Here is a 16033-nt window from a genome sequence, read left to right as displayed (position 1 = left end):
ACCCCATATAGACTCCCTGATCACCCCCCTGTCATTGATTACCCCCCTGTCATTGATTACCCCCCTGTAAAGCTCCATTCAGACGTCCGCATGATTTTTACGGATCCACTGATAGATGGATCGGATCCGCAAAACGCATCCGGACGTCTGAATGAAGCCTTACAGGGGCATGATCAATGACTGTGGTGATCACCCCATATAGACTCCCTGATCACCCCCCTGTCATTGATTACCCCCCTGTAAAGCTCCATTCAGATGTCCGCATGATTTTTACGGATGCACTGATAGATGGATCGGATCCGCAAAACACATCCGGACGTCTGAATGAAGCCTTACACGGGCGTGATCAATGACTGTGGTGATCACCCCATATAGACTCCCTGATCACCCCCCTGTCATTGATTACCCCCCTGTAAAGCTCCATTCAGACGTCCGCATGATTTTTACGGATCCACTGATAGATGGATCGGATCCGCAAAACGCATCCGGACGTCTGAATGAAGCCTTACACGGGCGTGATCAATGACTGTGGTGATCACCCCATATAGACTCTCTGATCACCCCCCTGTCATTGATCACCCCCCCTGTCATTGATCACCCCCCCTGTCATTGATCACCCCCCTGTCATTGATCACCCCTCTGTAAGGCTCCATTCAGACATTTTTTTGGCCCAAGTTAGCGGAATTATTTATTTTTTTTCTTACAAAGTCTCATATTCCACTAACTTGTGTCAAAAAATAAAATCTCACATGAACTCCCCATACCCCTCACGGAATCCAAATGCGTAAAATTTTTTAGACATTTATATTCCAGACTTCTTCTCACGCTTTAGGGCCCCTAGAATGCCAGGGCAGTATAAATACCCCACATGTGACCCCATTTCGGAAAGAAGACACCCCCAGGTATTCCGTGAGGGGCATATTGAGTCCATGAAAGATTGAAATTTTTGTCCCAAGTTAGCGGAACAGGAGACTTTGTGAGAAAAAAATTAAAAATATCAATCTCCGCTAACTTGTGCCAAAAAAAAAAAATTTCTATGAACTCGCCATGCCCCTCATTGAATACCTTGGGGTGTCTTCTTTCCAAAATGGGGTCACATGTGGGGTATTTATACTGCCCTGGCATTCTAGGGGCCCCAAAGCGTGAGAAGAAGTCTGGTATCCAAATGTCTAAAAATGCCCTCCTAAAAGGAATTTGGGCACCTTTGCGCATCTAGGCTGCAAAAAAGTGTCACACATCTGGTATCGCCGTACTCAGGAGAAGTTGGGGAATGTGTTTTGGGGTGTCATTTTACATATACCCATGCTGGGTGAGAGAAATATCTTGGTCAAATGCCAACTTTGTATAAAAAAATGGGAAAAGTTGTCTTTTGTCAAGATATTTCTCTCACCCAGCAAGGGTATATGTAAAATGACACCCCAAAACACATTACCCAACTTCTCCTGAATATGGCGATACCACATGTGTACACTTTTTTGCAGCCTAGGTGGGCAAAGGGGCCCATATTCCAAAGAGCACCTTTAGGATTTCACAGGTCATTTACCTACTTACCACACATTAGGGCCCCTGGAAAATGCCAGGGCAGTATAACTACCCCACAAGTGACCCCATTTTGGAAAGAAGACACCCCAAGGTATTCCGTGAGGGGCATGGCGAGTTCCTAGAATTTTTTATTTTTTGTCACAAGTTAGTGGATAATGCTGTTTTTTTTTTTTGTTTGTTTTTTTCATACAAAGTCTCATATTCCACTAACTTGTGACAAAAAAATAAAAACTTCCATGAACTCACTATGCCCATCAGCGAATACCTTGGGGTCTCTTCTTTCCAAAATGGGGTCACTTGTGGGGTAGTTATACTGCCCTGGCATTCTAGGGGCCCAAATGTGTGGTAAGGAGTTTGAAATCAAATTCTGTAAAAAATGACCTGTGAAATCCGAAAGGTGCTCTTTGGAATATGGGCCCCTTTGCCCACCTAGGCTGCAAAAAAGTGTCACACATCTGGTATCTCCGTACTCAGGAGAAGTTGGGGAATGTGTTTTGGGGTGTCATTTTACATATACCCATGCTGGGTGAGAGAAATATCTTGGCAAAAGACAACTTTTCCCAATTTTTTATACAAAGTTGGCATTTGACCAAGATATTTATCTCACCCAGCATGGGTATATGTAAAAAGACACCACAAAACACATTCCTCAACTTCTCCTGAATACAGAGATACCAGATGTGTGACACTTTTTTGCAGCCTAGGTGGGCAAAGGGGCCCATATTCCAAAGAGCACCTTTCGGATTTCACAGGTCATTTTTTACAGAATTTGATTTCAAACTCCTTACCACACATTTGGGCCCCTAGAATGCCAGGGCAGTATAACTACCCCACAAGTGACCCCATTTTGGAAAGAAGAGACCCCAAGGTATTCGCTGATGGGCATAGTGAGTTCATGGAAGTTTTTATTTTTTGTCACAAGTTAGTGGAATATGAGACTTTGTATAAAAAAAAAAAAAAAAATCATCATTTTCCACTAACTTGTGACAAAAAATAAAAAATTCTAGGAACTTGCCATGCCCCTCACGGAATACCTTGGGGTGTCTTCTTTCCAAAATGGGGTCACTTGTGGGGTAGTTATACTGCCCTGGCATTCTAGGGGCCCAAATGTGTGGTAAGGAGTTTGAAATCAAATTCTGTAAAAAATGACCTGTGAAATCCGAAAGGTGCTCTTTGGAATATGGGCCCCTTTGCCCACCTAGGCTGCAAAAAAGTGTCACACATCTGGTATCTCCGTACTCAGGAGAAGTTGGGCAATGTGTTTTGGGGTGTCATTTTACATATACCCATGCTGGGTGAGAGAAATATCTTGGCAAAAGACAACTTTTCCCATTTTTTTATACAAAGTTGGCATTTGACCAAGATATTTCTCTCACCCAGCATGGGTATATATAAAATGACACCCCAAAACACATTCCCCACCTTCTCCTGAGTACGGAGATACCAGATGTGTGACACTTTTTTGCAGCCTAGGTGGGCAAAGGGGCCCATATTCCAAAGAGCACCTTTCGGATTTCACAGGTCATTTTTTACAGAATTTGATTTCAAACTCCTTACCACACATTTGGGCCCCTAGAATGCCAGGGCAGTATAACCACCCCACAAGTGACCCCATTTTGGAAAGAAGAGACCCCAAGGTATTTCGTGATGGGCATAGTGAGTTCATAGAAGTTTTTATTTTTTGTCACAAGTTAGTGGAATATGAGACTTTGTAAGAAAAAAAAAATAAAAAAAAAAATCATCATTTTCCGCTAACTTGTGACAAAAAATAAAAAGTTCTATGAACTCACTATGCCCATCAGCGAATACCTTAGGGTGTGTACTTTCCGAAATGGGGTCATTTGTGGGGTGTTTGTACTGTCTGGGCATTGTAGAACCTCAGGAAACATGACAGGTGCTCAGAAAGTCAGAGCTGCTTCAAAAAGCGGAAATTCACATTTTTGTACCATAGTTTGTAAACGCTATAACTTTTACCCAAACCATTTTTTTTTTACCCAAACATTTTTTTTTTATCAAAGACATGTAGAACAATAAATTTAGAGCAAAATTTCTATATGGTTGTCGTTTTTTTTGCAAAATTTTACAACTGAAAGTGAAAAATGTCATTTTTTTGCAAAAAAATCGTTAAATTTCGATTAATAACAAAAAAAGTAAAAATGTCAGCAGCAATGAAATACCACCAAATGAAAGCTCTATTAGTGAGAAGAAAAGGAGGTAAAATTCATTTGGGTGGTAAGTTGCATAACCGAGCAATAAACGGTGAAAGTAGTGTAGGTCAGAAGTGTAAAAAGTGGCCTGGTCTTTCAGGGTGTTTAAGCACTGGGGGCTGAGGTGGTTAATATAAGCAATTCTATTAGGCCTTTACTCTCAAATTGGGTTGAATAAGCTGTCTAATTTGTCTGTTATTGGGATGTCCACCTTGTTTAATAGATAAGCAATTATATCATGCCTTCATTCTCAAATTGGGGTGAATAAGCTGTCTTGTTCTACTGTTATTGGGGTGTTCACCTTGTTGATTAGATAAGCAATTCTATTAGGCCTTGATTCTCAAACTGGGGTTAATAAACTTTTTAATGTCACTGTTATTGGGGTGTCCACATTGTTTAAAAGATAAACAATACTTTTAGGCCTTGATTCTCTAATTGGGGTAAATACCCTTTATACTTCTACTGTTATTGGGGTGTCCACCTTTCACTACCAAAAAGGACCAGCTAATGTATGCATGTTGCTGCAATGCACAGTGATGTACACCGAGATACACTCTCCCTGCTGGCTGGGATATAGCTGATTTAATGTGTTCGTGGCAAATTTATTGTAAATTTCTTGAAAAAATTCAGCAAAGTGTCAGAATTGAATTTTTCAAAACTTTGCTCATCTCTGTTGGTCACATATCTTACCTTACAATGAAGTCAGAGTGAGCACCTTGCATTATCTGTTTCTCTGATCGAATGTGTTCCTGTTGCCTTGTGTCCACTATATGCCTCTTTTTAAGGATCTTCATTGCAAATGTTTTGGATTCTTCACTTTTCAGCTGTACCTATGAGGGGGAACAGAACATATAAGTGAATTCTACGTCCTTTCAGATCATACACAGAGAAATGGAGAGTTAAACAGTTCATGCTATAAAATATGTTGAAACAGAACGTAAATGGGGTGGATCACATTTGCTTTTTTATACATTAACACATATTTTAAACTTTTTTGAAGGTAGAATCCCTGGCAAATCCACAACAAAATGTTTCAGTGGGAACAAGCCTAATCCGCCCTTACAAAATATAATCTTATACAGGGTTCATTCACTACCAGCCACCTGGCCAGACTAATCTGAGAGTCATCTGTCCCATGACTGTGGCATGCTGGAATCTGTCCATACTAGTGCATTGAGGAACAGCATGTATAGTACCCTTCTGAAGTCCTGTAGAACATACTTGAGAAGTGTAAAGAAAGCCTGGGACTAAAACATTGCTGGGCACATGGGTACATTTTCTAAGAAATATAAAAATGCTCTGCTGGTAATTTCTCAAAACACAAACATATCAAAATGATGCTAGGTAAGTAGTACCCATGAGTGAATGCTAGAAAAGCAGTACACATTAGTGATGAGCGGCAGGGGCAATATTCATATTCGCAATATTTTGTGAATATGTTGTAGAATATTCGTCATATATTCGCAAATTAGAGAATTCAAGATTATATTCTTTATTGCTAAATTGGCAATGTAATATTCGCATAATGCGCACAAAATACAGGCGTGGGTCACTTATGCTACATTTTTCAAGCTTTTGTAAGTTTCCTGAGACTGGAGAAAATGGTTGGCACGGCAGAACATTAGAATAGCTTTATATGCAGATAGAGTGCTCCAATATATTTGCGCTTGCGAATTTCGGCAATTAATGATGCGCATATTTTTTCGCAATACGTGCAACTTGTGACATCACAGCTCTATGTCTGTAGCATGTATGTATGGACAGCAGAACCTATCACACTGCCTAACACCCTGCACTGGAACCTATCAGCTACACTACTGTATATCAGGATATAACCTACACTGACTATCTCCCCCTAACTATCTGAATTATATATATATATATAAGTGAACTGTCTAATGTGATACAACAAAGCACAGAGCACAGCAATCACACTGCTGTCTCTTTCATAACTGCAATAAACTTTAGAAAATAGCTGCTGGGGAGGTTCTTATATATTAAGGGGTAGGCAACTTTTCTATTGGTTGCTAGGGATGTTGCTAAGCTGTGACAAAGTCTTCTCATTGGCCCACAAGCTAGAAGAAGGGAGGGATGATCACCTGATGTGTACTGTGTTAAAAAAAATATATGAATATTCGATTTTACGAATATATAGCGCTATATTCTAAATAGTCGCAAATTATCAAAGTGCCGATATTCGCGATTAAAATTCGCTATTTGAATATTCGCGCTCAACACTAGAACACATGATTAAATGCTAGGTAAGAAGTACACATGACTAAATTTTAGGTAAGAAGTATGCATGAGTAAATGCCAGGTAGGCAGTACACATGGGTAAATGTTAGGTAAGCAGTACATGTGAGTAAATGCTAGGTAAGAAGTACACACAAGTAAATCCTAGGTAGGCAGTACATATGAGTAAATGCTAGGTAAGATTGGGTTCACATCACATTTTCTGCCTTTGTTTGAGGTATACGTTAGAAAAAAAAAAGTATACAAAAATGCAGCACACCACGTTCTTGTATCCTGCACAATCTGGTTAAAAAAAGGATACTTTTTTTTACAATGGTAAAAAAATTATATATATATACAGTACAGACCAAAAGTTTGGACACACCTTCTCATTCAAAGAGTTTTCTTTATTTTCATGACTATGAAAATTGTAGATTCACACTGAAGGCATCAAAACTATGAATTAATACATGTGGAATTATATACATAACAAACAAGTGTGAAACAACTGAAAATATGTCATATTCTAGGTTCTTCAAAGTAGCCACCTTTTGCTTTGATTACTGCTTTGCACACTCTTGGCATTCTCTTGATGAGCTTCAAGAGGTAGTCCCCTGAAATGGTTTTCACTTCACAGGTGTGCCCTGTCAAGTTTAATTAGTGGGATTTCTTGCCTTATAAATGGGGTTGGGACCATCAGTTGCATTGAGGAGAAGTCAGGTGGATACACAGCTGATAGTCCTACTGAATAGACTGTTAGAATTTGTATTATGGCAAGAAAAAAGCAGCTAAGTACAGAAAAACGAGTGGCCATCATTACTTTAAGAAATGAAGGTCAGTCAGTCAGCCGGAAAATTGGGAAAACTTTGAAAGTAAGGGCTATTTGACCATGAAGGAGAGTGATGGGGTGTTGCGCCAGATGACCTGGCCTCCACAGTCACCGGACCTGAACCCAATCGAGATGGTTTGGGGTGAGCTGGACCGCAGAGTGAAGGCAAAAGGGCCAACAAGTGCTAAGCATCTCTGGGAACTCCTTCAAGACTGTTGGAAGACCATTTCAGGGGACTACCTCTTGAAGCTCATCAAGAGAATGCCAAGAGTGTGCAAAGCAGTAATCAAAGCAAAAGGTGGCTACTTTGAAGAACCTAGAATATGACATATTTTCAGTTGTTTCACACTTGTTTGTTATGTATATAATTCCACATGTGTTAATTCATAGTTTTGATGCCTTCATAGTCATGAAAATAAAGAAAACTCTTTGAATGAGAAGGTGTGTCCAAACTTTTGGTCTGTACTGTACGTTTTTTTTTTTTTGTACAATGGAACGCTATAGTGAACAGATGCCACTGTATTGGCATCAGTTAACATATATGTTATTTGTATACATTAAATGGATGGGAAAAACGTGATGTGAATCCAGCCTAAGAAGTACACATGAGTAAGTTTTAGGTAAGTAGCACACATGAGTAAATGTAAGGTTAGCAGTACACGTGAGTAAATGTTAGGTGAGTAGTGCACATGAGTAAATGTTAGGTAAGTAGCACACATGAGTAAATGTAAGGTTAGCAGTACACGTGAGTAAATGTTAGGTGAGTAGTGCACATGAGTAAATGTTAGGTAAGTAGCACACATGAGTAAATGCTAGGTGAGTAATGCACATGAGTAAATGTTAGGTTAGTAGCAGTACACATGGGTAAATGTTAGGCAAGTAGTACACATAAGTAAATGCAAATGTAAATAGTACACATGAGTAAATGCTAGATAAGTAGCACACATGAGTAAATGCTAGGTTAGCAGTGCACATGAGTAAATACTAGATAACTAGTACACAACAGTAAATGATTGGTAAGTATTAAAATAAGAGAGTGAAGTTTAAAAAAAATTATTTTGGCAACTTTGCCGAAGTTAGCCAAGAAATTTGCTTTGTTACGAATCAATTTGTCATAAATTGCTTTGCCTCAAGGTATGGCCACACGGAGGGGCTGTGCTGCGGGTGGGTTGTGGCCATGCTGCGGTAAAGAACCACGCGGCCAATTAGCCTGCAGCTGCCTTTCATTTAATAATGAAGACCGCACTGTATAGTTCTTCTTCATTGTTAATGGCCGCACAGCAACTTTAAACAGGGGCTGTTGCTCATATGGGGTTTGGCTGGTTAGGTTGGGGGACATTATACATATTATTGCTGTTCTTGCATACAATCTCCTGCACGGTTATTTGAAGTAAACACTGAATATTAATCAGCTCTGGCATATTCACTTCACCAACCCCTGTCCTACAGGTGGGAGCCTTTCTTCTGTCATCTGCTTTTCTTCCTTTTCCACATCATCTAATATCCATGAGAACATGTCATCAGGAACATCCAGCTCCTCCTCTCTCTGCATCTTGCTGACTTTTCTACAACATGGAGACTTTGAAAGATGATTTGGATGAAGTAAAGCCAGCAAAAGATGAGGATGGTCATTATTAAGACCTGCCCCCCTCCCCCCTAAGGCGTACAGACTGGATGGTATTGGTTGGCACACTGGCATTGGAATAATAAAGGTTTCCATCTTATTGGTATTGAATTACATTTATAGCTGATGGTAGGAATAAGTAAATGTAGGAATAAATAAATAAAACTGATGCAGCATAAGTCTCCCTGCACTCTTCCTGCACTCTCCCTGCACTCTCCCTCTCCAATATTCTTCTATTTATCTTCTTTTTTTTTTTTTTACATTTTTCTTGTGTTCAATAATTTAGACAGGTACAAAAAGTACAATAGCATGGGTGATACATATTTTTCCAGTTTCCATTGAGATACAAATGGAAATATAAATAACAGACAATACAAAAACAGCTGAGAAATCCCGCCAATTCATTTCACCATCTCCTTCGAAAAATTCTGTACATAAGAACATTGCCAGATGCAATGCATCAAATCTGCTTTACATACCCTACTCCACCCCTTCAGGATGTCTTCAGTTGCTATTTTAATCTTTCATTTCTTTTCCTACTTTTTGAACAAGGTGGCCTCATATTTTTTGCCTCCTGCTTTCCTAGGAAACTGATATATGTATGAGAGAGACTGTTTGGTGTTTGCAGGGCCCAATGAGTTTACCAGTGAGATATTACTACATTCTGCAGTGAGATCTTGTAGTCTTTGTCGGCAGAAATGAATTGCCTGATGCTATGACAGAAATTGTGTCTTGCTAAGATTATATTTACAACACATTTCAGAGAATGTAAGATATCTACCCTCCAAAGTCTGTAGGAGATGTAGAAAAGTGTTTATTCCTTCCTGTCTCTATTTTTCAAGCATTTTGTTTTGCATCCCTTGAGGAAATTCTGGGTGTTGCCAAAGTCCTATTACTCTCGAGGCTAGAAATGGCCTCTTACTCAGTTTACGTGTCTCCCTCCAAGCTATCATGGTGTCTCTGATAATAATCGAGGATTTTAAGTGAGCTGGCAAAGCACATCTCCTGGTATGTAACAGATTTACCAATGGCCACGGGGATGCCAGGTGTTCTAGTGAATAGTTGGAGTAATGGTGGGTATGATGCACCCAATCGATGCAATGTCTAAATAAACAGGAAATATTGTAAAGTCTCAGGTTTGGTATATTTAGGCCCCCCTTGCTTCTAGGCAACATAAGTTTAGTCAATGCTATTCGTGATCTTTTCCCTGACCACAAAAAAAACGATTGGCCGATTGGAGCTCCTTGATATCTAAGTGTTTCAGCAACATTGGTATCGTCTGGAGAGGGTAGAGCAATTTTGGGAAACATACCATCTTAAGTAAGTGGCATCTACCTGCTGGGGACAATGGAAGATGTTGCCATCTCCGTAGGTCTTTGGTTATTGCTTTTAATAATGGGATATAGTTCAGCTTATACAGGGAACTGGGTATTTTCCCTATTTTGATACCTAGGTAGGTGATATGCGAGTTTGCCACTGGGATTTGGCTACATGTGTCGGGTAGGTGTAGTTTTGATGATGAGATACACAAAGATAATAACTCACATTTGTCAGTGTTAACCTTAAACCCTGAAGCTGGCCCAAATGATTGCAAAAGCTCTAGTACTTATTAATCATTTTCAGCAACACTGTTGCATAGGAGCGTTTTCCATATCTCTCCCTATGCTCAGCTCACAGGACAATGGCGGAGACAGCACGGGATGAGGGTTTTATAGGGCTGTGACACCACAGAGGCTGGCTATCTGCAGATCCTGCGCTTCTTACTTTCAAAAACGGATTTGTTGCCACAAAGCGTGAGGAAATTCTGAGTCATTGCGAATTCAAGTTTTCCTAAACTTCGGACTGAATTCCGCTTCGAATGCTTTGCTGAACACTGATTAAAATGAGTACTGTAAATGCTAGGTAAGTATTAAATATGAGTAAATGCTAGGTAAGTATTAAACAAAAGGAAATGCTAGGTAAGTATTAAACATGAGTAAATGCTAGGTAAGTATTAAACAAAAGGAAATGCTAGGTAAGTATTAAACATGAGTAAATGCTAGGTAGGTGGTGCACATAAATGCATGGCAGGTCAACAGTACACTATTAAATGCGTAGGTTAGTAGTACAGTAGTAAACATGAACACTAGTTCATCAGTACATGTAAATACTAGGTAAGTAGTGCCCATAAGTCCTGGAAATGTTTTGATGTGACTACCGTATGTAAGATAATGGAACTTCGTTTCCTCCCAGGGTAAAGCTGTTGCACAGTTTATGCATATTTTATGCTGCACTGTATTTTTTATCTACTTCGGGTGAGATCAGATGCTGCGACCTGGTCATGCTCACCCACAGCAGCCAATAGCCGCACAATTTTGTGGTAAAATTGTGCAGCCATTGGCCATCCTGGGTTGGCATGGCATGTCCCACATGTAGCCCACCACATTAACTGATACTTGTAAATTTGTTGTAGCACATGCTGCAAATTATGTTGGTTGGTATAGGTTGGTTTCCCTCATTAAGTTGAGCACTGATTGAGTTCCGTTCTGTCTCGGAATGACAAAGGAAAGAACAGCCCCAGGCGTCGTTACTGAGGGGAGACAGTTCAATTAGATGAGGGCATTCCTTTTAAGGGAGCCCTGTGCCTTTTGTGGGAGACAATCCCCTGTTGTGAGCATGGCAGGAGCAGTGATGCACCAAGGACTGCAAAACTGAAGACATGGACAGAGAGGAAGAGCCAGTCATATAGCTGCCAAGAGAGGCCAGATATGGACTCTGAATTCAGCACAGTTCAAGCGAATTGCTCTGAGACCCAACATTCGGTGCAAGTAGGAGGAGACGCCAGTGTCTCTCCTTTTCCCTGACCGCAGCGCTGTCCAATCGCAGCGCAGAGCTCAGCCAGGGAGAAAAAAAACCTCCCTAGCTCTGAGCTCTGCGCTGTGATTGGACAGCGCTGCTGTCAGGGAGAAGGAGAGACGCTGGCGTCTCCTCCTACTTGAACCAAATTTTGAGAAATTATCGGGGGCCACAGCGGGCGAATGGAGCGGCGCCCAGGAATAATAGTAAGTGCACTTAAATCACTGGGCGCCGCTCTATGTAGCCTGCTACTTAGTTAATATTCTTTGGACCCATGAAAGGTCCTCTTTAAGCCTCATTCACTCGTCAGTGTTTGGTCAGTGATTTCCATCAGTGATTGTGATTTTGGCTCAAAATGACTGATGGAGATCGCTAACCAAAACACTGAGGTGTAAATGAGGCATGGCTAGAATGGCTTTGAAAAAAGATTTAATAATGTATAAATCTATTCGTGTAAGAGTAGAGGTACTGTAAGCAACACAAAGAAGAACCAAGTAGTATTTTAAGACTTGTCTTTGAATATTGGGGTTATTCACTGCTTATATCATGGGGCAACACAAATACTGATAAATTTCTGCACTTTTACTGGATTCCTGGAGATAGTTTATTCTTTCCATTACTACCTAAGGTGACCCAGGACAATACCGAGAGCAAAGTGCCAGGTGCACAATCTGCAATCTAAATCAGTATAAGTAGGGCTGGTATCACACTTACTGGTCTCGCAGTCTTCTTTGAGTCAAACACAGGAGTGGATGCAAATAATCACAAAATATTCCTTTCTTTACAGTTTTGTTTCGTTTTGGATCCATTCCTGGCTTTGACTTAATGGGACTGTGATGGAGTCCCCTGCAGACGGTAAAGATGACATAGTGGTGGACCAACGCTGTGACCCCTTCATTCTCAGGAATAGTTAGGGTTCCAGAGTAAACCAACACTGCAGACCCTTCATTCTCAGGAATAGTTAGGGTTCCAGAGTAAACCAACACTGCAGACCCTTCATTCTCAGGAATAGTTAGGGTTCCAGAGTAAACCAACACTGCAGACCCTTCATTCTCAGGAATAGTTAGGGTTCCAGAGTAAACCAACACTGCAGACCCTTCATTCTCAGGAATAGTTAGGGTTCCAGAGTAAACCAACACTGCAGACCCTTCATTCTCAGGAATAGTTAGGGTTCCAGAGTAAACCAACACTGCAGACCCTTCATTCTCAGGAATAGTTAGGGTTCCAGAGTAAACCAACACTGCAGACCCTTCATTCTCAGGAATAGTTAGGGTTCCAGAGTAAACCAACGCTGTGACCCCTTCATTCTCAGGAATAGTTAGGGTTCCAGAGTAAACCAACACTGCAGCCCCTTCATTCTCAAGACCAGTGAGGGTTCAGGAGCTCAGTTATATATACCATCGCATTATTTGGTCAGAAAGCCATAATAAGGAGAAACTGTCACCATCATCTTGCACTATTATCTGTTGTAAACCATGACTAATAGTGCTGATAAGGAGCCCAGATCTCTATTTTTTTCTACTGTTTCTGTTTCCCTGCTGCCAGTGCTCCAAGCTGCACTGAAGTACACAGTCAGGACTGTTGTGCTGTGATACCATAGTGGAGAGGACTCATGTTTAGATGCACAGAAGTCCCCACAATGCTTTCCACTGCAGCTTTAAGCACTAAGAGTGGGGGAGCTGAGGGGCAGTAGGAAGATAGAAAATAGTGATCTGGACTCTTTATCTGCAGTACTAGTCATGAAGTACTGCAGGTAAAAGTCCAAGATCATGGTGATAGGTTCTATGCCATTGTGGGTTCAGTCATAGTTGTCATTGTTGATAGACTAGATGTTCCTGTTGGGTCCAAAGCCTAATAATGCAACCAGCTTTTCTAAACCAGTTTATTTTTAACATTTATCAATCCTTTGCTGCTTACTTAGGGTTCCATGACAGAATCTATGAAAACACCTGACATTGGATTAGTTGCAGCAAAGTATGTTGTCAGCAAAGTATGTTGTCACCTCATTGCTTCTTATCTTGTCTGACATTTTACATTTCTAGGTTTTATTTATGTCTACAAGACGGGGAAGCACCCAAGTTAAGACTTCAGGGTATAAAACTGAACTAGTGTTACATGATGCCGAGGATTTCCCTTGGATCATGTCTTTAAAAATAGAATGGCCACACATCTAAGATCTCTTCTTTCAAGTCTTAAGTAAGATGTTGCCTGGAACAGGATATTACTGAACTGGAGATGTTATCCTTAGTGCCAAATGATCCTGCAAGGTTGCTAAATGAAATGTATTCTTATCACCTCACCTCAACTAAGAAGAGGTAGCAATTTTGTGAGCTAATTCTATATATACAGGTAAAACTCGAAAAATTTGAATATCGTGCAAAAGTCCATTTATTTCAGTAATGCAAATTAAAAGGAATTGCATTAATGCAGCTTAAAATTAGAATTTTGTGAAAAGGTTCAATATTCTAGGCTCAAAGTGTCACACTCTAGTCAGATAATTAATCCATACCCCCTGAGCAAAGGGGACCTGAGATTGTGCCTTTGGGGTTTCATAAGCTGTAAGCCATAATCATCCAAATTATAACAAATTAAAGGCTTGAAATATCTCGCTTTGCATGTAATGAGTCTATCTCATATGTTAGTTTCACCTTTTAATTCGGATTACTAAAATAAATGAACTTTGCACTTTCCAATTTTTTGAGTTTCACCAGTATATACCCTATTACATCATAGGAAGTATGTTAGACATGGAGTAAGAGGTGACATGAATAAAAAGGTTGGCCTTGGACTTGTATTATTAGTACCCTGCCTCTTAATTCTGGTGCCACGCTTATAAAATGGCCATACACTAGCAGTCTGTTGTTGCTGTTGCATGGGCTATCTAACACAAAGAGCAAACTATTCCCTAGGCCTGGGGTACTCAACTAGTGAACTACGGTCCAAATGCGGACCATGTTTGCCAGCTGTCTGGACCCCTGCATGTCCCACTTTTATCTGTATCTGCATCCCCAGGACACAGATACAGTTGAATATGATGATAAAACATGGAGCCTGCTGAGCCACAGATAGTATTAGTGGAGCAGACCTTCTACACTTTCTTCATCGAGGGACAGTGGGGTAGGTGAGTATTTAAATTGGAGGCAATATAGTGCATTACTAAATGGGGGAACCTAAGGGGACATCACTTTGTGAGGGTGGCACTTAAGGGGGCATGACTGTTTTGGAGCTACATAAAGGGGTTATTCTGGAATTTATATTGATGACCTATCCTCTGGATCTATACCCAGGACCCTCACCAACTTTTAGAAAAGGGTTGTACTCAGTGAGCTGGTACTACGGCAGAAATCAGCAACCTCCGGAACTCCAGCTGTTCTGAAACTACAACTCCTAGATTCCTCCTTTCACTTCTATGGGAGTTACAAGAAACGCCAAGTATGTGTGCATGCTGGTAGTTGTAGTTTCACAGCAGTTGGAGTGCCAAAGGGTTCTGATCCTTGTTCTAGGCCATGTAATGTAACCATACATCAGTCACATGGCCTGTTTGCAACTCAGCCCTATTGAATTGAATGGCGCTGAGCTGCAATACCAATCAGTACCAATGTACGGCGATGTGCTTGGAAATCTACTGGGAGCCGTAACAGCTGATCGGACTCAAATCCCTGCCAATGTGATAATAACCTATCCTAAGGATAGGTCATCATTATCAATTCCTGGATAACCCCTTTAAGGGGACATCATATTGTGTGAGGATACACTTAGAGTAGGGATGCTCAACTTGCGGCCCTCCAGCTGTTGCAAAACAACAACTCCCAGCATGCCCTGAAAGCTGTAGGCTGTCCAGGCATGCTGGGAATAGTAGTTTTGCAACAGCTGCAGGGCCGCAGGTTGAGCATCCCGGAGTTAGAGCATCATTCTGTGTGTGGGAAAGGGGCAGCAACTCTGTGAGGGTCACTTAAGGGGACATCACTCTGTGGAGCCACTTAAGGGGCAGCCCCATGTAGTGGTCATTTAGGTGCCATCATACTGTGTGGGGGCACTTAAAAGACATTATTTTATGTGTGTCGCCACGTAAGGGGGCATGACTTTATGAGAGAGCACTTAAAAAGGTATCAGTTTGTGGTTGCCACTTAAAGGAAATGTCACTGATACATTTTTTTTATAATTTTTGAAGATGTTATTTTTAATTTTCCATGTCACTTATTATATTTAAACTAAAAGCAAAAATCTTGCAGTTTATGCACTGGCCACTTTGTCTAATAACTGGCACCCCTTCTTGGTTTGTACAGATAACTTTATTGCAGTTAACTCATTCCAATCCTGCCTGTACTGATATCACCTCTGTGTATAGATAAGACAGGATCCACCATTCACAATAGGTGATTATCAGAGTTTATCTATTCTTTCCTTGTACAATGACCTCTGTACAGGGCACAGCGCAAGCCTAGAAAACTTTCCCATGTAAGTCAATAGGGTACCCTCCTGTCTATTGTGTCTATGGCCCATGAGGCCATAATCATGTTCAGAAAATAGAATAACAAAATCTACAGTCAGAAAATAAAAACAGATTAGAAAAAAGGAGATGTGTTACTATCGGTTTTAACTGGCAGATAACATTTTTGGTGACACATTTCCTTTAAAGAAACATCATGCTGTTTGGGAAACACTTAAGGTGGACATAATATGGAAGCAGTCATCAGCATGCAGGAGGCACGGGGAGGTGAGGGCAGTACTGCGCTGGCTGTACTAACCCTCCTGCTCTGCACT

At 40.8% G+C, this 16033-nt stretch overlaps 1 protein-coding gene across 3 annotated transcripts in view; it reads right to left on the bottom strand.

Moving 5' to 3' along the window:
* PRKG1 (protein kinase cGMP-dependent 1) overlaps window positions 1-16033 on the bottom strand; it is a 1174838-nt gene that overhangs the window by 84276 nt on the left and 1074529 nt on the right. For all 3 annotated transcript variants that reach the window (XM_040435670.1, XM_040435671.1, XM_040435669.1), the window contains exon 11: window positions 4440-4579. In XM_040435670.1, the coding sequence (XP_040291604.1) occupies window positions 4440-4579 (140 nt within the window). The remainder of the gene's footprint in view (window positions 1-4439; window positions 4580-16033) is intronic.

This window comes from Bufo bufo, chromosome 6 (assembly GCF_905171765.1).
Source record: "Bufo bufo chromosome 6, aBufBuf1.1, whole genome shotgun sequence".
Taxonomy (NCBI): domain Eukaryota; kingdom Metazoa; phylum Chordata; class Amphibia; order Anura; family Bufonidae; genus Bufo; species Bufo bufo.
This window is presented reverse-complemented; position numbering and strand designations above follow the sequence as displayed.